Here is a 27307-nt window from a genome sequence, read left to right on the forward strand (position 1 = left end):
GGTAAAATAAACTGCCCATCAGCCTAAGCAGGGGAAGCACCTACAAAAGTGAACATTCCAGGCTGGGTGCTGTGGCCTGTAATCTCAACACTTTGGGAAGCCGAGGGATGAGGATCCCTTGAGCCCAGGAAGTTGAGGCTGCAATGATCTATGATCGTGTCACTGCATTCCAGCCCAGGTGACAGAGTGAGACTCTGTCTCTTAAAAAACAAAGCAAATCAAAAAACAGAAAAAAAGTGGAAAAGTGGATCCTCCAGCCAAAGAGGGGGCACAATGGGCGGTCCCAGGAGAGGCCAGGTGATTCCACTGGTGCAGGGACGATGGGCCAGGAAGGAGAGATGCAGATCAGAAAAGCTGCCAAAGGAAGGGTCATTTCCTCTGGGCTTCGTGGGGTAACTAGGGTGTCACCAAATAGAACAGATGGGACGTTGAAAGCAAAGAGAACCACTTGTGCTGAGGCACAGGCACAGAAGAGGGCCCCATGCGGGCTCACGTGGCCCTCCAGCTGGAGTGGGAAGGCCCAGCCCTTGCAGACCTGTGCTGAGGGCACAGGCACAGGGGGGCCTGCGTCTCAGGCACTGTCCAGGTGGGGTGGGAAGGCCCAGCCCTTGCGGCCAGGGAGAAACCTGCAGCCAGTCCTGCCCATCACTGGAGCATGAGTCGTGTTGATAAGCGCTCCAGTTCTCCAAGGAAAGGTTATATTTTGCATAGTTCGACAAATGGGACATGAAATAAGTTAATTGCAATTGGTAAAGTACAAACAGTTTGGGTTATAAACAAAGTTAAACATTATCCAGGAAATAAACAAGTGAATGTTTCCATGATACAGGATAAATACACAACCTTACTCTTCTAAGTTTAGTAAAAGGAGCCTTTATCACAAGGCAGTGGCATTCCTTCTTTGTAATGACTGTCTGCTGTGTACCAGGTGCCCTACTGGGTTCTGGGGATGTAGCCGTCAGCAAGAACGTCACAGTTCTTTCCCCAAGAAACATCTGACCTGTAAAGATGACTGACCAAAAGTATTTCTTGAAGGAGCAGCCTTCTATGGGAATGGAGAAAGGTTCTCCTGTGTACATTCTTCTGAATTAATTCACCAAGTGCAAGGGGGATGGAAACGGGCAGGTCCCTTTCGCCCTGCTTTGTTCATGTGAAAATGTGCGTGAGAGGTTGCTTAGACAGGTCCTGCCTGTTGTGTTCCTCCCTGAGAGGAAACTGCCATGGCCAGGCATGGTGGCTCACACCTATAATTCCAGTGCTTTGGGAGCCCAAGATGGGAGGATTGCTTAAGCCTGGGAGTTCAAGACCAGCCTGGGCAACATTGTGAGACCCCCATCTCTAAAAAAAAAAATTAAAAATTAACCAAGTGTGGTGGTGCATGCCTGTGGTCTCAGCTACTGGGGAGGCTGAGTAAGGAGGATCGCTGGCACCCTGGAGTTCGAGGCTGCAGTGAGCTGTGATTGCGCCACTGCACTCCAGCCTGGGTGGAGGAGAGAGACCCTGTCTCAAAGAAAAAAAGAAAGAAAAAACAACAGCCATTTACTCAGCAAGGGGTACACAAAAGACCAGGCCCTCAGCTCCAGTGTCACTGGCTGCAAGGCAGCTCCATTGCAGTGACGGCCTTGGAGCAGGAGGAACAACTTTCACTTCACTTTCATTGAGCTTTCAAAGAAATAGGCATCCGTGCTTTAAAGACAGATTGGCAGGTGATGGAGGAGATGGGGTACGCACATCCACAGAAGAAAATGTACAGTGTTGGGTCCCAAAGGCACAGACCCCCGCCTTGAGCTCTGGGAACTCACTAGTACGAGGCCATGGTCGAGTTCCTTTCCACACCTGCCTCACCAAACTCTGCTGTTAGCCTTGTGGACGAGAGGGGGTGATGACCTCTGTGATCTCATAGCATTACTGTGAGGCTCAAATGAAATGCATGGAATATTTTGCAAACTGTATGGCATATACAAAATAAGGTATTTTGTTAAAGCCTCACCTAAAATAATGTTAAGTGCTTTTTTCAGGTTACTAGGTACATTCATCATAAAATTGTTGGAAAATTGCATGATGCAAAAGTGATCCTGGCTTTGGGAAATACAGTTTGGATTGATCCAATGGTAAGTATGCATTTTTCTTAGAAATAAATCTGTTTGAATGGGCGGCTAAAATTATCCAGATTATTCTAAGCCCTCACTTGAATAACTGCTGCATAGAAACGGTGACTTATTTGGGGATTTGTTAGGGAGAGGTGTTTTTCATGTTATTTGGGTCATGAATTGGGTTGTGGGTTTAGTTTTTGTTCAGGGGAATATTTTACATTGTAACCCCAGTGCACACGTGCACTGTGTATGCGAGGCACACGCACGCACACACATGCAGCCGAACAAAGCTTTGTGAGGACTCCATGCTACATTCCCTGATGCTGACAGTTTCTAACTTTCTCATTCACCACGCACTTAACTGAGCACCTGCCACGTGCCAGGAGCAGTGCTGGGCACTGGGGTTCCTTCTGTGAGCAAAGCAGACGAAGCCCCCATCCTGCAGAGCAGCCGTGGGAGGGGGTGGGGGAAAGGGGGAGGGGAGGACACATGACAAGGACATGTGACTCACGGGCCTCCGTGTCTCTCCACGGCTGCTGGCACCACCCTCCCTGCTTGTTCCCCAAGAGCTCCACTCCTCCACTCAAAGTTCTGCTGTATTAGACTTAAATCTCACTATGAATACTTACAAGATTTAACAGAGTCAATTTATAAAAACTTTTGCTGAATGTTATTTTTATGAGGTTGGAAAAGTTTTAACATGTTAAAAGGGAGTTTGGATATAAGGTTTAAGACTAAGCAGAAAATGGTTTTCAGAAGAGAAAATATGGATTACAAATGCAGGTATATGAGGAGATTTGGGCATCTTAGTTGATGTTGTGATAGTATTGTGTTTGTTTTTTGTTGGGGGGAGAAAAGCAGAAATTTTATTAAGCAGAGATTTAAAAGAGATTGAAGTAAAAAAGAAAGCCCACCTGGCAGATGTGTCCACACTGCAGCGCGTGTGGCAGTGACCACGGCGGCCAGAGGGAAACAGACCCACCCTCACCATCTCCACCCGCTCCTGCCCCCACCCATTTTGAGCAGAGAGAGGCTCCTCCACACATTCCCTGGTGGACACACATTCCTGGGGTTCACCTAGGAAGGGGCCCCAGCCAGGGCAGGCCTGGAGCACCCCCCACCCTCACCATGGGAGGGACAGCCCCTCCTATACCCACACTGCCACCAACAGTGCCAGGCTGTTGCAGATTTTTATGTTTTACTTAATTTTGTATAAATGGAAATGGATGAGGATGTTTGGTTGCAGAAAAGACGAACAGAAGAAATGGCCCAGAACAGGATTCAGGTCCTTGGCTTAGGTCCTTCCCATCAGGCAGACGCTGAGCCTCAGGAGGTAAAAGTAGTTGAGAAGGAATGAGAAAGATGTACAAATTATGCATCTGACTAGGGGTTTATCCCAGATTTGCTCTTGCCACCCCCCCACCACCTGCCCATATTTCTGTGGCATGGGGTGAGGCCTGGATGATTTGGATGGAACCTCAGGTAGGAAGCAGTCCAGATGCTGCCATGGAAAGCCCTGCACGTCGTGGCAAGCGCCGAAGTGCAGCCAACGTGGCAGGCTGAATGAACCAGAGAGGCCCTGTGGGAATGTCTGTGCTTCAGTTAAAATTCAGAGTGATTACTGCTAATGTTCAATTTTTTCATTGATTCAAGGTGCACATTACAAACCTTTCCAGTTTAAAAACCTCTGTCATTGATTATAATGTTCGAGCTGAAATTTTGTCCATGGGCATGGGCATTGATAATCCAGAACACGTAGAACAACTGAAAAAATTACGCGAAGATGCTAAGATACCAGCTTGTGAAGAAAGCCTAAGCCAGACCCCGTAAGTGGATTTCTGTCTCCTTTTTGGAAGAGTTGTTTTTTGGAAATACAACTCACAAGTGTTAAGGACATGTTTTATGAAAGTAGAAGAGTTGGCTGGGTGCGGTGGCTCACACCTGTAATCTCAGCACTTTGGGAGGCCAAGGTGGGCGGATCACGAGGTCAGGAGATCAAGACCATCCTGGCCAACATGGTGAAACCCTGTTTTTACTAAAAATACAAAAATTAGCTAGGTGTGGCGGCACGTGCCTGTAATCCCTGTTACTCGGGAGGCTGAGGCAGGAGAATCGCTTGAACCCGGGAGGCAGAGGTTGCAGCGAGCCAAGATCACGCCACTGCACTCCAGCCTGGCAACAGAGTGAGACTACATCTCAAAAAAGAAAAAAAAAAAAAAAGTAGAAGGGTTTTTAATGAGTCTCCATGTACCCATCACTCAGTTGTAATAATGACCAAGATTTTGGAAATCTAGTTTTATCTATACCCCAGCCCACACTTGCTTTTGTTGGAGTATTATAAAGCAGATCTCAAATATAGTATTTTACCTGTATCTCTTACAGAAAGGATTGTTGTTAACTTTTTCTTGACAAATAACGCACACACAGAAAAGTGCGCACATCAGACGTGATGTGTTTCCTGAACATACCTGTGTAACCAGCCCAGATCAAGAAACAGAGCCTTGGCTCAGAGCCTCCCCTCCCTCTAGGTACTCCCCCTCCCCAAGAGGAGCCATTCTCCTGATGTCGAAAAGCAGGGATGGTTTTCCCCAGTTTTGCACTTTGTTTGAATGGAATTAGACAGTATGCCTCCTCCCCATAGTGAGTTACAGAAGCTAGGCTCAAAGGAGGCATAAATTCTCTAAATTCTCACAGCTACATAATGTTCCTTTGTATGAATATACCATTATTTGTTTACCCATTCTCCTGTTGACTGGGAAAATTTCCAGTTTGGGGTACTTCAGGTAATGGCGCTTTAAACATTACTGTACATGTCTTTTACAAATATATACACTTACAAATATATTTCTGACGGAATGGGATTACTGAGTCATAGTTAGAGTTACTACCCAATAGTGTTCCAAAGTGGCTGCGCCAGCGTCTCCTCCCATGGAGGGTATTAGAGAGACTGTGACAGTCACTCCGAGGAGGGATCCTGGCAGCTCCAGAGGGGGAAGGATCTGTATCAAGAACTCCTTCCAGCCAGGAGGAAAACAGCAGGCACCTGTTAGGAAAGTGGGCAAAAGACCTGAGCGGCCACTTCAGGATACCTAATTACCATATGAGAAGGTGCTGGAACTCCTGAGTCATCAGGGAGATGCAGATGAAAGCCCAGGGAGTAACACCACAGCATGCCCAGCCCACCAGAGAGGGGAATGAGAGAAGGAAGGAAAACACGCACCAAGTGTGGGCAGGGATGCGAGCGGCAGGGCTTCCCAAAACTTGACCAGAGCACTGTTAGCACAGCTAAAAAGGCTCACAGCGATTCCTTCAATTGCATGTGTTTTATCGTGGCAAAATAAACATGACAACAGCTGCCATTTAAACTCTTTTTAAGTGTACAATTCAGTGGCATTTAGGACATTCTCAGTGTTGTGCAACCATCATCACTATCCATCTCCAGAACTTGCTCAGCATCTGGACAGAAACTCCATACTCCTTAAATAATAATTCCAGAGTCCACCCCCCGCCCAGCCCCCTACTCTCCTTTGTCTCTACGAATCTGCCAATCCTGGGCACTTTAAGTGGAATCGTCCACTGTTTACCCTTTTGTGCCTGGCTCATCTCAGTGTAAGGTCCTCAAGGTCCACACGTGTTGCAGCCCGGGTCAGATTTCCTTCCCTTTGAAGCTCATCCTCCATGGCATGGATCACCACGTTTCGCTTCTCCATTCATCTTCCTGCGCACACCTGGGCTGCTGCCCCTCTTGACTGTGGTGAGTGTGCTCCTGTGTATACAGGTGTACAAATACCTGTTTGAGCCCCTGCCTTCACTTCTCTGGGGTTGCTACTCAGAAGTGGAGCTGCTGGGCCCTGTGGGAATCCTGTGTATGATTTTTGGGGAACCTCCATCCAGGTTCCGCAGCAGCTTCCCCATTGCCTGTTCCAGCAGCCATGCCCGAGGCCTGCAGTTCTCCATGTCCTCTCCTTGACCCCGCCCGAGGTGCAAACTCCAGGTCTCTTCAGGGCTCTTCCGGGCATGCCTCTGTGCGCTTGTGCAATTCTAAATGGCCCGTACACACGACTGCTTTTGAACATCCTAATTCCCCAGTCTCTTGCTCTCTGCGTCTCCTCTGGCCCAGCCCACCCAGGCATCTTAGATCTGTAGGGTCTGGTAGCTTTAGAAGCAGGCCTCTGTCTCAAAAAAAAAAAAAAAAGTGTTTTTACCCATGCACTCCAAGCTCTGTCCTCCACTGTCCCCAGACAGGCTCCACAGATGCACATGATTATTTGCAAATGAAGTCTGCTCTGCTTTCTCCAGGCCGAGGGTGACAGGGACCAGTCCTGCTCAAGACCAGGATCATCCATCCGAGGAGCAGGAGGGGCAGGGGTGAGTAAGAACACCACAGAGCTTCCTCCCAGAATGCCAGGGACAGGGGGCCATGTGTGAGGGGGACGGTCCATGGGGACACCTGGGAGGAGTCTCCACGGGCTGAGGGAAGGACTGGGCTGTGAGTTCCAGGAGCAGGGATGAAGGTACTCAGAGCGGAGCAGAACACAGAGACCCGGAGGTGCTGGGCCAGGTCTTGCGGGGCCTGTGGCCACTGCAAGGAATGGGCTCTTGCTTCACAGAGGCAGGAGCCATGAGGGAGTTTTGAGCAGAGGAGTGACTTGAACAGAAGATGGTTCGTGGCTACTGTGTTGAGAACAGACTGAAGGGAGGGCTAGGGGACAAGACTGTGCCGGGAGCTTAGGACAGGAGGATGGAGGCTTGGACCAGGTGGCTTTGTGGAGGTTGAGAAGCTGCTGGTTTATCAGTGTGTTCTGCTAGAGCTGACGGGGCTCCAGGCAGCCTGCATCTGTGGCAAGAGCACAGCCCTCGTGGCAGGGCCTGGGAGCCCCAGAGGTGTGAGAGGAGGGGTCCGGGGGTGAGCCCTGGTGCCTCCACTGGGGAGCATGGAGTAGGGTGGGGACGTTGTAGCCAGCAGGTGGAGGGAAGCCTGGAGAGGTGAGTAGGCGAGGGATGCGTGTCCCGGACAGGAGTGATGAGCTAGCCCAGGTGCAGCTGCAGACCCAGCGAGTGAGGACCAAGACAGACAGCTGGGCTAGTGGCCTGCTGGACTAGTGGGCTGCTGGGCTAGTGACTTGCTGGGTTAGTGGCCTGCTGGACTAGTGACTTGCTGGTTTAGTGGCCTGCTGGGTTAGTGGTTGTTGGTGACCTTGAGAGATTCCTAAGTTCAGCTGAAAGGAGGATTTAAAATAATGTGGGCCAGGCTTGGTGGCTCATGATTGTAATCCCAGCACTTTGGGAGGCCGAGGCAGGAGGATTGCTCGAGCTCAGGAGTTCGAGACCAGCCTGGGCAACATAGCAAGACCCTGTCTCTACTAAAAATACAAAAATTAGCTGGGTTTGGTGGTACACGCCTGTAGTTCTAGCTACTTGGGACACTGAGGTGGGAAGATTGGTTGAGCCCAGGAGGTTTAGGCTGCAGTGAGCTGTGATTGTGCCACTGCACTCCAGCCTGGGTGACAGCAAGACCTTGTCTCAAAAAAAAAAAAAAAAATGACAAAGATAAACATAGTATGATCTAAAATTTTTTAGTTTTTTACCTTAATAAAAATGGATACCTATAGGATTAGAATACAGGGTAGTTTCCCTCTACTTTCAAGAAAAAAAAAATTTCCCATACTTTTAAGATACTTTTTTAGAAATGAAGATGTCATTAAACTTTAGTAGATTTAACCAAAATGCGTTTGGTGGCTTATGGGAAGCACTGACTTTGAGCCCCAGCCCTGTGTAAAGGCTCCCACAGCCCCCTTTCCCACTGTAGCTTTGTGGTTAAGGGAGCTTAACATACCCGTGGTCGCGAACACAGAGCATACAGCACTGCGAGGCACTGCGAGGTTTCACAGAGAGCCTGCTAGAAGAGACCCCATATCAGACAGCTCCTGGAGAACAGGGGATCCTGACAGGTAGAGAGGGAATGGCGAGAATATTTCATGCTGTGACCCGCGGATCTGGGAGCCACAGGACTTGGCGGTTGGCAGATGTTAGGGAACGTGGGTCTGCAGGTCTGAGCCCTGGTGCCTGGGGAATGCTGGTGCGGTGGACAGTGACAGGTGGTTTCCAGGCACAGCCCACAGCAGAGGAGGAGAGGCTGAGGTGGGCTGTGGAGGTGCCAGTTTTTAAGGTTACTGAAAGTCTACGCCTAGGGCTCAGGAAAGCAGCTGGGGAAGGCTCTTGGTTTGCTGCTGTTTGAGGAGAGTCAAAGCTCAGTGAGTGTGAGGAGGAAGGAATCTACCTAGCAGAGGAGGATCTGTCGAAGGAGAAGAGGGTGGGCGACTGCACAGAGCCTGGGGAGGGGCGGTGGCTGGGGACGCTCGCTGCCTGAATCTGGAAAGTGCCACACTGCAGGCTTCATCTGGGCCCGTCAGAAGACAGGCACGGACCCCTCCTTCTCACAGGTTTGTGTGTGTGGCTGTCAGAAGACAGCACACCCCTCCTCCTCGTGTGTGTGTGTTTGCTCATTTAGGCTTGAATTGTCTCTTCAAGGATGTATAAAAACCGAGTCACATTGTCACCCACGAGGAAGGGAGCTGGCTGGCTGGGGAGCAGGGGTGAGAGGAGCTTTTCAGTGTACAGCCAAATTTGACTTCTTTTAAAATACTGAACCACATGAATGTGGTTACCTATTCAAAGAACCAAAAGAATACCACCATTTAAAAATTTTAAAATAAGTATTCTAGCTAGTTATTAAGTAGGATAAAATATGGGGCAGCACGTTGAATTTAGTACGTTCCCATATGTTTAAATGTGTGTATGTGTCCATGTGTTTTAGATAGAAAGGCATAGAAGGCAATAATTTCTTTTTTATGCAAAGAATATTTCTAGAAGTGGGCCCAAACTGGTAACAGGGGTGGTCTTTGGGAAGATGGCCCCAGAGACTGGGTCAGGGGAAGCAGGAAACTGGCTTGTCACTTTCTGTCCTTTGGTCCTGTTTGAAGTGGGCAGCAGTGAGTATGGAAGGCAAACCATCTTGGTGAAGAGTGAAGGCCTGCCTGGTCCCATGTCAGTCACGCACTGTGTGCTTGCCCGTCATCCTCATCGGAAGGAACAGAGTTGATGGGCTGCCTGGGGCATCTTAAATGAGTCATAAGCTCTATGTGGGTCTGACTCCAGGGCCACAGGCACTTCACAGTCATTTATTGCCTGCCTTCCTCTTCCACTTGGGCAGTTCCTGTAGAGAGCCAGGTGTTAACCCCTGCCTCTCCCGTCTAGGACGCCTCCTCCAGCAGAAGATGCTGCTTGCCTGCAGAGCCCCCAGCCTGAGGACACGGGTGCAGAAGGAGGGGCTGAGTCCAAGACGAGCTCAGAAACCCAGAAGCCTGGTGGGTACTTGGTATTCAAAAGATGGTTAAGTTCAAATCGTTAATGTCTGGAAAATTGCTAATGTTTAGACTTTCTACTTTGAGACGAAATGTAGAGAAGATGACATAAACTGATATCACCTAACTGTTCTTATTTTTGACAGGTCAGCCCCCAATGTTTTGTTTTTGTAGTCTGAGGTCTAATATCCATCCAGTGATGTGCACAGATGTTAAGTGAACAGCTCAGCAGAGTGTGTGTGTGTGTGTGTGTGTGTGTGTGTGTGTGAACCACACCCACATCGAGCTGTTGAACATTTCCAGGACCTCAGCAGTCTCCTGTCCGGAACCCTCCTGACTGACCATTCTGATTTCTGACACCATGAGTTTTGCTGACTTGGAAGCATATAGAATACATTCTTTTATTTTAAATAGAGATGGAGTCTCACTGTGTTGCCCAGACTGATTTTGAACTCCTGGCCTCAAGTGATCCTTCTGCCTTGGCCTCTAAGAGTGTTGGGATTATAGGCCTGAGCCACTGTGCCCCGCCTATAGTATATGTTCTTGTGGCTTCCTTCAGTCAACATTATGTGTGTGAAATTAATCTGTATTATTGCAAGTGGAGGCATTTTTTCTTAATCTTGGAAAGTATTTGCATATTGCATGGCTCTCTCCAGACTTTACATCTAGGCTCACTTTTATTGCACAGCGCCTCAGCAAAGAGGAGGAGCTGGCGTTAATAGAGTTGGCTGACCTTGGCCAGGCTAATTGCACGGACTTAGCAGACATTTCTGACGTGTATGAACTTGGCACTGAGTTAGATGCCATAAAGAAAAAAGATAATTAGCTGGGCGTGGTGGGGGGGCACCTGTAATTCCAGCTACTCAAGAGGCTAAGGTGGGAGGATCAATTGAACCCGGGAGGCAGAGGTTGCAGTGAGCCAAGATTACCCCACTGCACTCCAGCCTGGATGACAGATTGAGACTATAAAAAACAAAAAACAAAAACAAAACTGGTTGGGCATGGTGGCTCATGCCTATAATCCCAACACTTTGGGGGGCTGAGGCGGGCAAATCACTTGAGGTCAGGAGTTTGAGACCAGCCTGGCCAACATGTTGGAACCCCATCTCTACTAAAAACACAAAAATATTAGCCAGCTGTGGTGGCGCACGCCTGTAGTCCCTACTACTTGGGAGGCTGAGGCAATAGAATCTCTTGAACCCAGGAGGCAGAGGTTGCAGTGAGCCAAGATTGCACCACTGCACTCTTGCCTGGGCAACAGAACGAGACTCTGTCTCAAAATAAATAAATAAACAAACAAACAAACAAATAATAGATAAACGGGGCTGGGTGCGGTGTCTCACGCCTGTAATCCCAGCACTTTGGGAGGCCAGGACGGGCAGATCATGAGATCAGGAGATCGAGACCATCGTGGCTAACACGGTGAAACCCCGTCTCTACTAAAAATACAAAAAATTAGCCAGGCGTGGTGGTGGGCACCTGTAGTCCCAGCTACTCGGGAGGCTGAGGCAGGAGAAGGGTGTGAACCCTGGAGGCGGAGCTTGCAGTGAGCCAAGATTGTGCCACTGCACTCCAGCCTGGGTGACAGAGCGAGACTCCGTCTCAAAAAAAAAAAAAAAAAAAAAGATAAATGGGACAAAACTCAAGCCCCTTGTGGAAGGAGAAGTCAGTAAGTCAGTGAGGGAGAAGGAAAGGAGAGGTGAGGAGACCATTTGCCGTCACTGGAATTTATCTTCGTGTGGCCTTTTAATTTTGATATTCACTGTCTTTATGAAATGGAGTTAGATCATTGCTCCTTGTCTTGACAAATCTTAGAAATTGCCCAGACAACATATATTGATAAACTCATCCCATGACTAGACAAAGTCTCCAACACTCCAGTGCTGGGAGCTCCAGCTTTCCACACTGAAGATATTCTGCACCTCTGCTGTGGTCCCTCATTCCGCTTCCCAGGAGGGCGGGATAAGATCCTGGGAGGGTGGACCCTGCATGGCTCTGCTCCCTTTGATATGCATCCGAGACAGTGAAACCCACAGATAACACAGCTGAGGTGCTGAGAGCCCCAGAGGGTGGTTTGCTCCCTGACAGGTTCATTCCTCATTGAGGATGGAGAGTGTGGGGGGAGGAGCCGCAGAGGTGGCTCCTGTGACGAAGGCAGCCTTGCCCACTGCCTGTGTGATTCCCATGCATCTCTGGGTATGTTCTGGAAGTTGTTTCCTAAGGAAATTCTTCCAGCCATTTCCCCACACAGCTTTTTTTTGGGGGGTGGGAGGGGATTGTTGTGAAGGATGGGGGTCATCTGGAAGGATGGGTTTAGACGCATTTCATTGTTGCCGTGGTCCAAACCCAGGTTCTTCATCACAGTCCCATGTGCTGCTCTTGCTGGCCGTGACTGTGGCTGGTGAGGTGAGAGGTGCAGGTGAGGAGAAAGGATCTTCCGGAGCTGAGTGGTACGTGGGGGACTGAATGTAGCTGTTAAAATGCACATACATCTTCTCTTCATAAAGTTTGCCCCTGGATTCGGCCACAGCGGGGGGCAACTGGTTTCACTGTGTGGGAACCACTGGAAAAGGGTTCTGAAGAGTTCTGGGAAAGACAGTTTGCAAGGCCAGCTGGTCAGAGGAACAGGGTCATTGGGACAACAGTTGTCATTAAGAGGATTTTCCCAGAGCAGTGTTTATTCCACGGTAGCAGACCGGGATCCAGTAGACTGCAGAGGGGGCTGAAGAGGGTCTGCACTGTCGCAGGCCCTGCTACCGGCCCATTTGCACTTTGCATAGAGCCTGGTGTGGGGCCCAAGGGGGACGTCAGGGCAGCCAGGTGGGTCCCCCAAACCATAGCCCTTGGAGGACATGCAGTTGTTTACTGAGCTCTACTGGGAAGCTCTGGCTATTAGATGTCCACTGCAGCCACCAGGCACTTGGCCACCTTCCTGGAAGAGCCGTTGTCTCAGCTGGAAGAGACTTCATCTCTGGGCTCCTGCTCAGGTTCAGGCAGGTGAAGGAAAATGTCATACACTTTCTTCATGGTTCTTCTTGCCTCGGCTTCCCGCAGGGTTTCTGGTATTTGGATAGTCAGTGTCTCCATGTGGCTAGAAAAGTATGATGCATCCATTGTGCTGCCACACACTGGTGAGGGGCAAGGCCTGAGCTTCAGAGGCTCATCACAGTTAGGGCAGCATTCCTCCGCAGCATCTGCCAGCCCTGCTGCAAGCTGGTCGGTCTCAGGTGGACCCCGTGCCCTCCTCTGCAGACGTGACACCCGCATGCCACTGTGCCAGGCAGGGCTTCTGGAGGACGCAGGTGTGGGGTTGTTTGTGTTGCATGTGGCCCGGCTCGGGGGCTGCTGCCTGCTCTTGCCCTCCTAGCTGTAGCTGTGCTCTGTGCAAGCAAACACGATCTCGGGACCCTAAACTCCCTCTGCCAAAGGGGAAGTTACACGCTGGACCTGGGTCTAAGCCTGTCTGCTTTTGTTCCCAAGCAGACAGCTGTCACTTCATAGCCCTGGGTCATAGCCCCGAGTCCTGTTTTGTCTCCTGTCACATGTCACTGTATCTTGTGTAAAGCTAGCTTTCCTGAGCTCGAGGGGATGCGTGATTGTCTTTGTCCTGCCCCGCCCCCCGCCGCCCTTTCTTCCTCCAGCTTGCTCTTCCTTTTAGACACAGATGTTTAGGAAGCTCCTTTGGAAAAGCAGAGGCCATGGCGCTCCTGTGATTTGTGTTTCCCGGGGCACATCCTCAACTTTGGATAAATCAACCTCGAGTCGGCTGAGACTCCCTCAGTCCCTTTTTGGTTGACGGCTCCAAGGAGGAACCTGGCCGCTTGCTCCCAGAAGCAGTGTCTTGTTCTTGTTCGCGTTCAGTGGCAGGACAGCCTCCTTCGCACCCTAGCTTCACGGCTCTGTCTTTAGGATCAGTCCCAGCTCTGTGATCAGGCCAGGCCACCCCGGGTTTCCTCTGCTTTCCTCTCAGAAGGGCTTGGGGATTGTGCTCTCCAAGGTTCTTGACGTCACTGGGTCAGCACACTCTTTTCCTGAGGCCACTCGATGGCAGGCGGCATGTGACACCGAGGATGGCGCTTTCTCAGCAGGAGTCTGTTTGTTTCTTTGCCATTGTTTTCTATACCATGAATAAACCACAGAGGGTGGATCTGTTTTCCATCTCAGGCTACTGTGATTCCAGCAGCTGTGAACATTCTTACTCCGGTGTTTGGATGGAAGCCTTGCCTGTTGGAGATTGAGAAGTTCACATTGCGTTGTTTGAGAATATGTGATGTCCAGCACTGGCTCCTCGTGCGTGCTGGCCGCTGTCCTTAGGGCATCCTGGCAGGTCAAGACAGCTCCAGAGAAGCCTGCATGTTTGTATCCAAGGCCAGCCACTGCAATGAGGTTCTTTTTCAAATGAGTGACTTCACTTCCTGGTCATTGAATTTTAATACTTGTCAAAGGCTGTTTTTATTTTAAAATAAAATTTTAGGCCAGGCACAGTGGCTTAAGCCTGTAATCCCACCACTTTGGGAGGCCGAGGCAGGTAGATCACCTGAGGTCAGGAGTTCGAGACCAGCCTGACCAACATGGTGAAACTCCATTCCTACTAAAAATACAATATTAGCCGAGTGTGGTGGCGCATGCTTGTAATCCCAGCTACTTGGTAGGCTGAGGCAGGAGAATCGCTTGAACTCGAAGGCGGAGGTTGCAGTGAGTCAAGATCATACCATCGCACTCCAGCCTGGGCAACAAGAACGAAACTCCATCTCAAAAATAAAATAAAAATTTTAAAATTTTGTTTACCTATGTGATGGTTTTAATTTTTTCTAACTGTTCTTTGCAGCTAGATACTAGGGTTACTCAATTTACACTTTTATGTGATTCCTCATCTAGAAGTTGCATAAGGTACAAAAAAGTATATATATGTGTGTACATGATGGAGTTACATATAAATAACCTGTAGGAAAATATGACCTTGATTTTGTGCAGAAACTTTATCTGGAAATACTGAAGGTGCCTTCATTAGCAGAACTGCACAGCCGCCTCTGAAAAGGTACGTCCACTCGGCATGGAGGAGTCAGCGTCCCTTACCCAGTAAATAAGATCAATGAATGCGCAGGTCTTTCTTCTTCTAGCTTCCACCCACAAATAAAATGGTTCCAAAAAGAAGATGTCGTCATCTTAAAGATAAGAATAAGGAATGTAAAGGACTACAAGTGTCAGTATTTAAGGGATAGAGTCGTTTTCAGGTAGGTTTATGTATAGTCATATAAAGTAAAATAGAAATAATTTCTAGCATTTTAAAAGGCTGACTTTATTTCTTTTTATAAACCCAGTGCTTGGGTGGGAGACAAATTTTACCTGGCTGATCTGGAGCTGCGGGGCAACATAAGGAAAGATGACTGCAAATGTGTGATTAGAAACGATGAACCTGTAATCACTCTGGCCAAAGAGAGAAGGGAGGCATGGTGTCACCTACTCAGACAGAGGGTGAGTTGGGATGCACTCAGCGGGTGGTCTTTACCCTGCGTGTGTCATATTCACGCACTCACTGTCAGCTGTTCTCTTGAACAGAACCCCAACGTGGCTTTTGATTTTGATCACTGGGAAGACTGTGAAGAGGACAGCCACTTCCCCAAGGGTAAGGCATGGAGCGCCCACTCTCCGAGGGGTTGTAGGTTCTGAGGGCAGTGAGGGACACCATCACCCACTTAGGAATTCAGCCTTGGTGGAAGTGGACCATTCATGTCAAGCCCTGAGAAATCAGTTTTCTCTTTGTTGATCTTGGTGCTAAATGTTCTGGTTTCAGTACTTTTCAACCCTTGGTGATAAACACACCTTTTAATAACACACTACAGATATTCTTCCTAGAAGAATAAATTATTTGTAAGCAGACCAATTTGACCTGCTCATTTCTTTCCTAAAATAATGAAAATATAAGATACATAGAGCTGGAACCCAAGGCATTTTTTTCTGCATTGACCCAAATAATGGGGGGAAATAAAGATTTGCTGATTAGTCTACACTTATTTGTTATAATATCTTACTCCTTTAGTAGTGAATTCTAAAAACCTGCCGTACACAGTGACAGAGGTGGTTGAAGACAGTAGCAGCACTTCAGAGGATGACGACAGTGAGAGTGAATGAGAAGGTGAATGACGTCCTCAAGAGCGGCTGAAAGATGTTGAACAAAAATGGATATTGCCATGTGACCAACAGTTAAGAAAACAGTCAGTCATAACCAAGTCTTTTTCTTTTCTTTTTTTTTTTTTTTTTGAGACAGAGTCTTGCTCTGTCAGCCAGGCTGGAGTGCAGTGGCATGATCTTGGCTCACTGCAACCTCTGCCTCACAGGCTCAAGCAATTCTCCTGCCTCAGCCTCCCGAGTAGCTGGGATTACAGGCGTGTGCCACCATGCCTGACCAATTTTTGTATTTTTAGTAGAGACAGGGTTTCACCATGTTGGACAGGCTGGTCTCAAACTCCTGACCTCAGGTAATCCTCCCACCTCAGCCTCCCAAAGTGCTGGGATTACAGGTGTGAGGCACCACACCCGGCCAACCAAATCTTTCTTTACCTCAAGGATAAATGATTACTGTCACCTTGTGGTGCTGGACTTGATAACGGTGAGAAATTCTTCATTGACTTAAAAATAGGCTGATGATAAGACCATCAAAGGAGGGTGGACACGGAGAAACGGCAGGTGTGGTCTGATTCCGCTGGCTTGTCTGTCCTGTCTGGCGCCTCTCGCCGCTCACCCTGGCAGAGCAGACATGCATCTGGGTGATGAAATGCACTGTCTGGAGTCAGTCCATTCATTTTTTTTCACCTAGACCTTTGATACATTGCTACAAACCTGATCTTACACATATAAATTGAGGTTTCTAATGTACACACTTAGACTCAGCAACTGTTGAACCAGCCCTTTCAACCATGAGATAGTGGGATTTAACATAACCATCTATGTGAATTGATAGTGTTAGCATTCTTGGATAGTGATAGCTCCTCAGAGTAAGTTGACTTCTGATGAAGAGATAGTCCAGGGATAGAAATTGGATTGCTCAATAAGACCCAGGCCTTTCCGGGGTGAAGCTGCTGGTTCTAAACAATCCCTTGGACCTTCAGAGTCCTGAGCAAATGGCACAAAGGTTGCTTTTTAGTGGAAATTCACAAGGGCCTGTGGGGTGCCTGGAGGTGATCTTTGAATGCCTACATGTCGTGAGCCCTGCAGACATTCGCCACCCCATCCGCATTGTGGCTGCAGCACTGGGGGGGGTCACCAGGTTTAGGGGAGGAGTGTATGTAGTCATGGCCACACCCAGAGGCTGGCTTTTGTGCTTTGGGTTTCTTTGTTGACTGAAAAAGCGAGAAAGGTGAGCTATTGGGAAATTAAAAGTCCTGTGCACTCAGTGTCTTGTTTATCAGCTTTGCCTCGGAATGGAAAAGAATTTGGATAGAACGTGAGTGTTGTGTGACGGCCCCAAGATCTTTATTATTTTTTTGTATCAGAAAGCGCCGATGCCCAGGCTTATGTATGTCCCAGCAGAAGCCACTGCTTGAACTAGAGGTGAACTTTGTCATCAGGCTGTCCTGTGAGCAGGTCTGGATCACACTCTGGCTCAGTTTTCTCATCTGTAAAATGAGACATCCCCTCATTGTGTGGCCTGGCCTTGTCTCAGGGAGCGCCCGCCGAGTGCTGCTGGGTTGGGCAGTTTTTCTGCCCAGTGGCTCTGTGATGGGGGCTCAGAGCCCTGGCCTCCCCTGGGAGGACACGCTGTGCAGCCAGGACAGCTGCCGGGAGTGTGCCCAGGTCACTGCTATGACCTTCACAGGGTGACTGGCAGGTATCAAATAGGCCCATGAAGGAAGATGGTGATTTTCCTTTTTCGTAGCTAAATTGGGCAGGCTCTTGGGAAGTAGAAAGTTCTGGTGTTTTTGCTGGCGAAGGTTTTGACTGTGGAGCTCTTCTAACACCCATATCAGTGTCCGTTTCTCTGCATGTGGCTGCTGCCCTGTTGGTGGAGCTCTGGGGGCAGAGACCAGGCCGCCGTCCAGTGGCTCCCCGTGCGCACCAGCTGCCTGCTGTTTACACCCCGGTGCGCCGAGTCTCTTTCATACAGCATAGCAAATGATGATAGCTAGTGACAATGTGTTTCCTGTGCACGCGTGAAAATGCAGGGAGGACAACTGCATGCTTAGATCTGTTTCTTTTTTCAGACATTCAAATGTTCTAATATCTGAATCTAACATTTTGTAGGATATAGGATGCTGATTATGTGAACAATTAGTCATTGGTTTTCTGTACGGCTATGATTTCAAGTTATGTCTGATTTCAAGTTTTGGGCAAATATCTAAAATGCAAGGTGAAAGTGCCTTTGTCTCTATGCTTCTAAAATCGCTCATGCTTAGTTGTGGTATGGATGTCTTCCGCAGTGTATCATCAATAAAATTTCACTGTTTTCACAGAAATGTTGCTTTTTACATTTTTTTAAACAGTACTTTCCCTGAATGCCAAACACAGAATAAAACTTTACTCACCACACTTTCTGGTTTGACTAAAACGCCCGTGAAGGCTGCTAGGGAGCCAGCGATGCTGACTGGCAACGCAGGCGACCCTCGTGATGAGCACACCAGCTGTGGAGGGTTCTGGATGGAGGCTCAGCTCTTGCCATTCATCCTGGCAGATAGATACATGCCACGCACATCACAGGTTCAGCACAGGGCGCCAGTACTTTTAGGGTAGGGGAGAGTGGGTGAGAAACATTTGTACTTTAATATTTTTGTATATTTATTTACTTTTTGAGTTGGGGTCTCTGTCATCCAGGCTGGAGTGCAGTGGCATGATGATGGCTCACTACACCCTGGACTCCAGGCTCAGGTGATCCTCCCACCTCAGCCTCTTGAGTAGCTGGGGCTACAGGTGTGCAACACCATGCCTGGCTAATTTTTTTATGTTTTTTATAGAGACATGATTTTGCCATGTTGCCCAGGCTGGTCTTGAACTCCTGGACTCAAGCGATCTATCCGCCTTGGCCTCCCAAAGTGCTGAGATTATAGGCATGAGCCACCACACCTGGCCAGTAATTTACTGTTGTTTTAAAATCTATAGCAATCAATCAATCAAAGCAAAAATGTCATCCATTTTATATAAGAGAGAGACCTTATTGACATTGAGTTTAAAGAACACCTTTCATTTAAGTGTGATGTGCCCCTTGTTAAATAGCTGCCACTGTAATGGAGGCTTTTATTCAGCCCTTCCCCTAAGCATCTGCCTTTTGTTTGTTAGGTGACATCTCACCTGACAACAACTTTAGCAAACACTTGCCACTTCCCCTTTCTAGAACCCCCACTCAGAGAACTAAGAATATCTAAAAATAACAATATTTTAAACATCTGAGTATATTTTATTCATAAGAAAAAAAGGAAGAAATAACCACAAATATTGCTTAAGAAAATAAATTCAGCTGACTTGGCTACAAGAGGCAGAGCTTGTTACTCAGGGTCTTCCTCCGGTGGGACCACTTCCATTAGCATCTGAAGGTGCATGGTAATCGGCTCTGAAATAAGAGTCAAAAATGAGTACAGTTAGTTAGTTAGACTGAAATTCGAAAGTTTCACTGGAGTTGTGGGTGAGGGTGACATTGTTCTCAGTCTTTGGTGATGCGTCACCTAGACCCTGTGCTCAGGGGATGGCCAGCTTTCCTGTCTTCTGGTTGGATTTCACACTTTCCTGGCTTCTGTCTTCTCCTAGAATTGCAGGAATAGAAATAAAAACCTCCTAGGAGTGTCCGGAGGGACGATTGCACTTTCCAGTTCAGATGAGCTGAACAGGAGAAACAGGCAGGCTTTTAATCACATTCACTTAATAAATCTTAACTGGCTGTTACAGGCTGCCGCAGCCAGAGTTAAATTGCACACAGCCCAAGTCCTGTCCTCAAGGAGCTCCTGGAAGAGGATGCCCAGGAAGTCTTAAAGGCTTTTAGAAATGGGGTTTCCTAGGCAGGCGGATCACGAGGTCAGGAGATCGAGAATATCCTGGCTAACACAGTGAAACCCCGTCTCTACTAAAAATACAACAACAAAAAAAGAAATAGGGTTTCCTGCAGTTGAATCTGTTGTAAAGGATAAAACATTGTGAATGTAATATAGACTTTTTGTTTTTGTGTTTTTTGAGATGGACTCTCGCTCTGTTGCCCAGGCTGGAGTGCAGTGGGGGGATCTTGGCTTACTGCAAGCTCCGCCTCCCGAGTTCACACCATTCTTCTGCCTCAGCCTCCTGAGTAGCTGGGACTACAGGCGCCTGCCACCACGCCCGGCTAATTTTTTTTTGTATTTTTAGTGGAGACGGGGTTTCACCGTGTTAGCCACGATGGTCTCGATCTCCTAACCTCGTGATCTGCCCCTTCAGCCTCCCAAAGTGCTGGGATTACAGACATGAGCCACTATGCCCGGCCGAATATAGACTTTTTTTAAGGTGTAATTCCGTCTCTTTTGATGTACTTTGACACAAGTGCTTTCTTTTCAGAAGCAAAAGTGGCTAGTAACATAGCTAAACTTTTAAACAACAACTGTCCTAAAACTGATGAGGGTCAGGACTGCTGAAAGAGTGAGCCCTGTGCCCTTGGCATTAAAAGGCTTGGGCCCCAGCCCAGTTCCCCAGGCCAAGGCCATGACTTTTTATGTGTCTTTGCAATGCTGCTAGGCCTCTTAGATGATGTCTGCATATCAGACAAAGGAGAATGGTGTTTCAGGATGAGACTCATGATGGTGGGAATATGCCTAACGCTACTGAACTTTACACTGAGAAGTGGCTGAGATAGAAACGTTTATGTTGTGTGTCTTTCGCAATTAAAAAGAAAATGGGGCTGGGCGCAGTGGCTCATGCCTGTAATCCCTACATTTTGGGAGACTGATGCAGGTGGATCACCTGAGGTCAGGAGTTCAAGACCAGCCTGGCCAACATGATGAAACCCCGAATCTACTACAAATACAAAACAACAACAAGAAAATTATAACAAGAAAATTATCCGGGCGTGGTGGCAGGCGCCTGTAATCCCAACTACTCAGGAGGCTGAGGCAGGAAAATCGCTTGAACGTGGGAGGCAGAGGTTGCAGTGAGCCGAGATCGTGCCAGTGCATTCCAGCCTGGACAACAAGAGCAAAACTCCATCTCAAAACAAAGAAAATGGGCCGGGCGCAGTGGCTGACATCTGTAATCCCAGCACTTTGGGAGGCCGAGGTGGGTGGATCACCTAAGGTCAGGAGTTTGAGACCAGCCTGGCCAACATGGTGAAACCTCATCTGTACTAAAAATACAAAAATTAGCTGGGCGTGGTGGTGCACACCTGTAATCCCAGCTACTCAGAAGGCTGAGGCACAAGAATCGCTTGAACCAGGAGGTGGAGGTTGCACATGAGCTGAGACCGCACCACTGCACTCCAGCCTGGGCAACAGAGTGAGACTGTGTCTCAAAAAAAAGAAAAAGAAAAAGAAAAAGAAAAACGGCCAGGTACGGTGGCTTAGGCCAGTAGTCCCAGCACTTTGGAGAGCCAAGGTGGAAGGATCGTTTGAGTCCAGGAGTTCAAGACCAGTCTGGGCCACCTAGCGAGACTCCTTCTCTACAAAAAATAAAAAAAATAGCCAGGTGTAGTGTGTGCCTGTGGTCCCAGCTACTTGGGAGGCCCAGGTGGGAGGATGGCTTGAGCCCGGGAGTTCAAGACTGCAGTGAGCTATGACCGTGCCACTGCACTTTAGCCTGGGCAACAGAGCAAGACTGTGTCTCCAAAAAGAAAAGAAAATGGTGCTTTCCCTTCCTACTTATTACAGTAATTGACAGGAACAAAACAATCAAGGGTGGACCCAGAGGTGTACAGTGAGGGCGTGGGCATGTGTCCTCCTGGGACAAGGGAGATCTGCCAGCAGGGTGAGACACTGTGACAGAGGTCTTGGAGTCAGGACAGGTGAGGACGCCGTGCCTGCCTGCACCTCACAGAAGCCAAGCGGCCCTTCTGTTGGTACTTACTTGAGATTTTCTGAGCCCATCCAAACTTGTAGTGGACAAACAGGAAGTAAAATAAAAGGCCGCTTAATATAAACAGCACACAGTAGAGGTACTCCCATGCGGGCTTGCTGATGATTGGAGCCAGAACCAAAAACACAGAGATGAGTGTCACCAAGACGGGAATGACTATGGGCACCTGGAGGCGAAAAACAGGTCATGGGTACCCATTTTCTTTGTGAAATTTTTCATGATAAAAAACCGATTTTTATTAAAAGAGTATGAACTCCATGTACCCCCTCCTCCAATTTCAATAACTTTAATGTAATTTTGCCAATCTTACTTCATCTATACCTTTTAAAAATTTTCTTTACTTTTTAAAGTTTTTTGGCCGGGCATGGGTGCTCACACCTGTAATCCCAGCACTTAGGGAGGCCGAGGCCGGTGGGTCCGTTGAGGTCGGGAGTTCAAGACCAGCCTGGCCAACATGGTGAAACACCATCTCTACCAAAAACACAAAAGTTAGCTGGGCGTGGTGGCGGGTGCCTGTAATCCCAGCTCCTCAGGAGCTGAGGCAAGAGAATCGCTTGAACCCAGGAGGCAGAGGTTGCAGTGAGCCGAGGTCGCACCATTGCACTCTAGCCTGGGCCGCGGGAGGGAAAATCCATCTCAAAAAAGAAAAAAAAAATAGATTAACTGTTTAATGTTTTAGCATCCACTGATGATCGTTGCCTTCATTGTTTCATCAGGGTTTGCAAAATGGTGATTTTTCTAATTTGTAATTTCTTCCTCAATTATCTGAAATGCTATATGAAGTACTTCAACTTTCTGGTTATTCTGAATTGCAGTTCATACAGGAAAGGCAGGATTAGTGCTGTATTCTGTGTGTTTCCAGAATGACAAGTTGGGCCCCTGAGACCTCCAAAGGCAACTCCAACCTGTGGGTTTTTCTATACATGGTGAGTTTCAACCCATTGTAGTCATTGTTCATGTTGTTCAGAAGGTCCTGTGCGGGGCGGCAGGAACCCTTCACACTGTCCTGGGCCCTGGGAATGGGACGCCAGTGCTCTTCAAAAGCCTCTTTGTTTTCTGGGTGACAAGAAGTGCCATACCTGGGTTTTCATTTCTCTCTCCAGAGCCAGACGTGGGTTTTCATCCATTTCTCCAGAGAGCTTTGTTTCCTTTTAGCAGGAAATGGCATTTAAAGACCATAACCTGGAGGCTGGCTGCAGTGGCTTGCTCCTGTAATCCCAGCACTTTGGGAGGCTGAGGCAGGCAGATCACTTGAGTCTAGGAGTTCGAGATCAGCCTGGCCAACATGGTGAAACCCCGTCTCTACTAAAAATACAAAAATTAGCTGGGCATGGTGGCAGATGCCTGTAATCCCAGCAACTTGGGAAGCTGAAGCAGGAGAGTCGCTTGAACCCGGGAGGCGGAGGCTGCAGTGAGCCAAGAATGTGCCACTGCACTCCAGCCCAGGAGACAGAGTGAGACTCTAAAAATAAATAAAGACCATAACCTGGGTGATTGGAGTACTCATTATCCTTTTACAAGGACAGAGATTAATTTTGGTATTCTCTTATTAGGAACAAAGTTAAGTTTGCTGGGATTGTTTTGTTTTCATTTTCAAGTGTCATTGCATTTTTCCTTTGACTGTGTTTTTTTGTTTGTTTTGTTTCCCAAGACAGAGTCTCGCTCTGTCGCTCAGGCTGGAGTGCAGTGGCGTGATCTTGGCTCACTGCAACCTCTGCCTCTTGGGTTCAAACAGTTCTCCTGCCTCAGCCTCCCAAGTAGCTGGGATTACAGGCGTGTGCCAACATGCCCAGCTAATTTTTTATTTTTAGTAGAGACAGGGTTTCACCACGTTGGCCAGGCTGGTCTTGAACTCCTGACCTCAAATGATCTGCCCGCCTTGGCCTCCCAGAGCGCTGGGATTACAGGCATGAGCCAATCACACCCAGCCCCTGAATTAAACTTTTAATTAATGGATTTTCGATCTTCAGCTACCTTTGCATAGGCTGGACCTAGTCATGATATATTATCTTTTTAGTGTAACTGGGTTCTGTTTGTTAACATTTTAGATTTTTTATATCGTTATTCCTAAGTGAGATTGGTGAGTACATTTCCCTTTTTTGTGTGAAGTTACCTTTGTAAGGTTTGGTGTCAATGTTACAGTCTAAAAATAATTTGAAAAATCAATAAAATCAATAGCTAACCTTAAAAAGGAGAAAGCACAAACACAAAAAATAAAAATGGGCAATTAATCTTTACAACATAAGTTATGTTGTAAAGATTAATACAAATCATAAGACTTTTGTACAACTCTATACAGATAAATTTGAATACATGGAAGAAACGAACAATTTTCTAGGAAAATGTAATTTACTAAAACTGATCTTAGTTGCATTAGAATCACAGGGAAATTCTAAAAATCAGACAATTCCAGTATTGCTTAATTTATTCCAGAGCATTGAAAGAGGAGGAAAACTTTCAAAAAGCCTGATTATTATTCACTCATTCATTCATTTGTTTTTTCTAACACCTTAAGTTTTTTTCTGCTTATTAGTTCCTTCTGTTTTCTTTTGGTTTTTTGTTGTTCTTTATCTTGCTTTTGGAGTTGTCTATTTAATTTGTTTTCATTTTTATTGATATATTTAATGTAATGGAGCTTCCTCAAAGCACTATTTAAGCTGTGTTCATAGATTATATGTCCTGTCATCATTACTGCTATTTCTAGGAATTTATGTACTCTGTGTGTGTGTGTGTGTGTGTGTGTGTGTGTGTGTGTGTGTGTCCGAGTCTCACTTTGTCACCCAGGCTGGAGTGCAGTGGCACAATCTCGGCTCACTGCAACCTCTGCCTCCCAGGTTCAAGTGATTCTCAGCCTCAGCCTCCCGAGTAGCTGGGACTACAGGTGCCCGCCACCACGCCCGGCTAATTTTTTGTATTTTTAGTAGAGACAGGGTTTCACCCTGTTGGCTAGGATGGTCTCGATCTCCTGACCTCGTGATCCGCCCGCCTCAGCCTCCCAAAGTGCTGGGATTACAGGTGTGAGCCACCACACCTGACCTAATTTTTGTATTTTTAGTAGAGATGGGGTTTCACCATGTTTGCCAGGCTGGTCTCGAACTCCTGACCTCAAGTGACGCAACCGCCTTGGCCTCCCAAAATGCTGGGATTACAGGCGTGAGCCACTGCGCCCGGCCAGAATTTATGTACTTTTATCTTCTATTTCTATTAATATTTCCTCTTGGACCCAAAAGTTTAACTTTTTTCTTTTATCAATTTCCTGTTTTGTTTCATTAAAGAGAGAGAATGTTATTTGCTTTTTGGTTGTTTTGATTTCTGGGGTTTTCTTTTTGAAATATCAAGGTTTTCTTCATGGCATTAAAAGCTGTCAGTTTTCAGACAGGTCCCATTTGCAACTGAAAAAGGTATACTTGCTGTTGTTGGGGTTCAGGGCTTGATAAAAACCTCTAAGATCTATCTTGCTATATTTTAGATCCCCAGTCACTTTTACCAGTGCTGCATCCAGATCTGTCTTGGCCTGAAGGAGGTGTTTTCCAGTCACCTGTTATTAACGTGTTTCTCCCTCCGTGGATTTCCAGCAGTTTCTGCTTCGTAAGGATGGTTGCTATATGGTTTGGTGAATAGGTTTTCAAAACTTACCTCTTCGTTGTGGATTTTAGCCTTTAGCATGGCCTGTCTTTGTCTTAAATAATGCTTTGGGCCTGAGCACTTGTCTGATAAGATCACAGCCCCTGTTTTTCTGTATATTCATTTTCTTGATATTTCTCTGCCTGTTCTTTTAATTTTTCACAGCTTTGAAGGTCCGCCTGAAAAATCTTTTACTTTCAATGGCTGATGTAAGTCCAATTTAAATGGAGTAAGCCCGTTTATTCATATAATGATAAGTCTGGTCTCCATTCTCTCGTGTTGTTTTATCTTTCTGTATATAAGCATCCTCTACTCACTGTCGGTCTTGCGTCCTCGAAGAGTGATGTTCTATGGAAGAACCCCCCAGGCCTGTGTCCCTTCTTTTAAATTCACCATAGGAAACCTCAAATTTCCTGCCAGGTGCTGTGGCTCACACCTGTAATCCCAGTACTTTGGGAGGCCAAGGCAGGAAGATAACTTGAGCAAGGAGTTCAAGACCAGTCTGGCCCACATGGCGAAACCCCATGTCTACAAAAAATACAAAAATTAGCCAGGTGTGGTGGCGTGCACCTGTGGTCCCAGCTATTTGGGAGGCTGAGGTGGGAGGATCGCTTGAGCCTGGGAGGCACGGTTGCAGTGAGTTGTAATCACACCACTGCACTCCAGCCTGGGTGACAGAGGAGACTCCATCTCAAAAAAAAAAAAAAAAAAAAAAAGAAACCTAAAATTCCCAACCAAAACACAGTAAATGTGCATATAAATAACATGTTACCCAACACAGATTACATTAGATGGTAAACTGTGTTTAAAATAATTTTTGGTGACCAAACAGTTAACATGGTTGTTGACCAATGACTGCCTTTAATGCAATAACATGGTCTCGCAAGACGTGAGACGCTTACACCTCACACTGTCAGTACGCCTACACGTGGCTTTCAGTACGCCTACACGTGGCTTTCAGTACACCTACATGTGATTTTGATGTGTGTTGAATTTGGAATGTAACTTGAAACTTTTATCACACATTTTGTCAAAAGTTTATACTGCATTTTGGGGATTCAAATACTGATTTTTCCATATAAATATCAGCTGGAAATGAAAGCATTTAGAGAGGCATGGATTCTATAGTTTAGGGTGTTAAAAGCTAATAAGCAAAAAATAGCAAAGACAAAAAATCCTAATAAGCAGTCTACAAGAAAACATCAACCAGGAAGGTATTCTGAGGGGTCCTCCTACACAAGGCTTTATAGGTAGGGTCTTTTACAGTATGGTCTGTTTTGTTTCCCTCCTTTGTTTAAATGTTAAATTTTAATTATTTCATGTATTCTAAGCACACTTTCTCTTTTTTAATGTGTCTTTTGGTAGGTATGAAGGATGTGTTTTTGTTCTGAGAGTAACTGTAACTATTATAGCTAATATATTATAACTAATATATTTTAAAGGGGACTAAGGGTATTATTATATAAGGATATATTCTGTATAATGTATGTGTATATTATATAATATATCTAATAGGCACAATCTATATATATAATAGGCATAATATACATATATTTAATGCTATAATATATTTGTTGTATATATGTTATATATTATGTATATATACATATCATGTGTATATAAAAACGTATATTATACATATACCTATAATATATACTTATATATAACATACACATACATATCTTATATCCTTATATAATACCCTTAGTCCCCTTTTAAAGATATTATACATATATGTATATATGTACTTATATATGTATATGTATTTGTATATATAACAGACATGTAATGATACACATATACATATATACATATATGCACATATATACATATACAAATATATACATATATCATACACATATATTACATATATTATACATTATACACATATATATTGTACACATATATGTATATATTATATATAATAACCTTAGTCCCCTTTTAAAGATATGAATTATATTATTAACTGAGCATATAATACCCTTAGTTTCTTCTTTTTTTAGACATTGTGTATAATAAGCAATAATGAAGTTAGCTAGGTGTTCTCTTCCTCCCAGCATCTAATTTAAAGTGGCTTCCTTATTGGCAGCTTGTCTGGCATACTTTCCTTAGCTGGCATATACTTTTCCATGTGCTTTCTCTCTTCCATGTTTTTGTATGATATTGCCAGTGCATAATAGTGGCATACACTTCTGTCCCCTTTATCTCTCA

The 27307-nt window shown here is 46.4% G+C and overlaps 2 protein-coding genes across 4 annotated transcripts in view; one reads left to right on the forward strand and one right to left on the reverse strand.

Moving 5' to 3' along the window:
* Positions 1 to 17907, forward strand: part of TDRD12 (tudor domain containing 12) — a 100340-nt gene extending 82433 nt beyond the window's left edge. Inside the window, exons 24-32 of one of the 2 annotated variants that reach the window (XM_008969262.6) lie at positions 2019 to 2111; positions 3747 to 3919; positions 6393 to 6461; positions 9351 to 9460; positions 14432 to 14495; positions 14578 to 14691; positions 14779 to 14932; positions 15017 to 15083; positions 15498 to 17907. In XM_008969262.6, the coding sequence (XP_008967510.3) occupies positions 2019 to 2111; positions 3747 to 3919; positions 6393 to 6461; positions 9351 to 9460; positions 14432 to 14495; positions 14578 to 14691; positions 14779 to 14932; positions 15017 to 15083; positions 15498 to 15589 (936 nt within the window). In that variant the 3' untranslated portion in view covers positions 15590 to 17907. The remainder of the gene's footprint in view (positions 1 to 2018; positions 2112 to 3746; positions 3920 to 6392; positions 6462 to 9350; positions 9461 to 14431; positions 14496 to 14577; positions 14692 to 14778; positions 14933 to 15016; positions 15084 to 15497) is intronic. The other variant, XM_055103752.2, reaches the window with a different exon arrangement.
* A 917-nt stretch (positions 17908 to 18824) lies between these two features.
* The window catches only part of SLC7A9 (solute carrier family 7 member 9), a 37487-nt gene continuing 29004 nt past the window's right edge, over positions 18825 to 27307 (reverse strand). For both annotated transcript variants that reach the window (XM_063599541.1, XM_003816204.3), the window contains 2 exons: positions 21464 to 21638; positions 18825 to 18998 (listed from right to left, as the gene is read on the reverse strand). In XM_063599541.1, the coding sequence (XP_063455611.1) occupies positions 18934 to 18998; positions 21464 to 21638 (240 nt within the window). In that variant the 3' untranslated portion in view covers positions 18825 to 18933. The remainder of the gene's footprint in view (positions 18999 to 21463; positions 21639 to 27307) is intronic.

The sequence above is a fragment of the Pan paniscus genome, chromosome 20, assembly GCF_029289425.2.
Source record: "Pan paniscus chromosome 20, NHGRI_mPanPan1-v2.0_pri, whole genome shotgun sequence".
Taxonomy (NCBI): domain Eukaryota; kingdom Metazoa; phylum Chordata; class Mammalia; order Primates; family Hominidae; genus Pan; species Pan paniscus.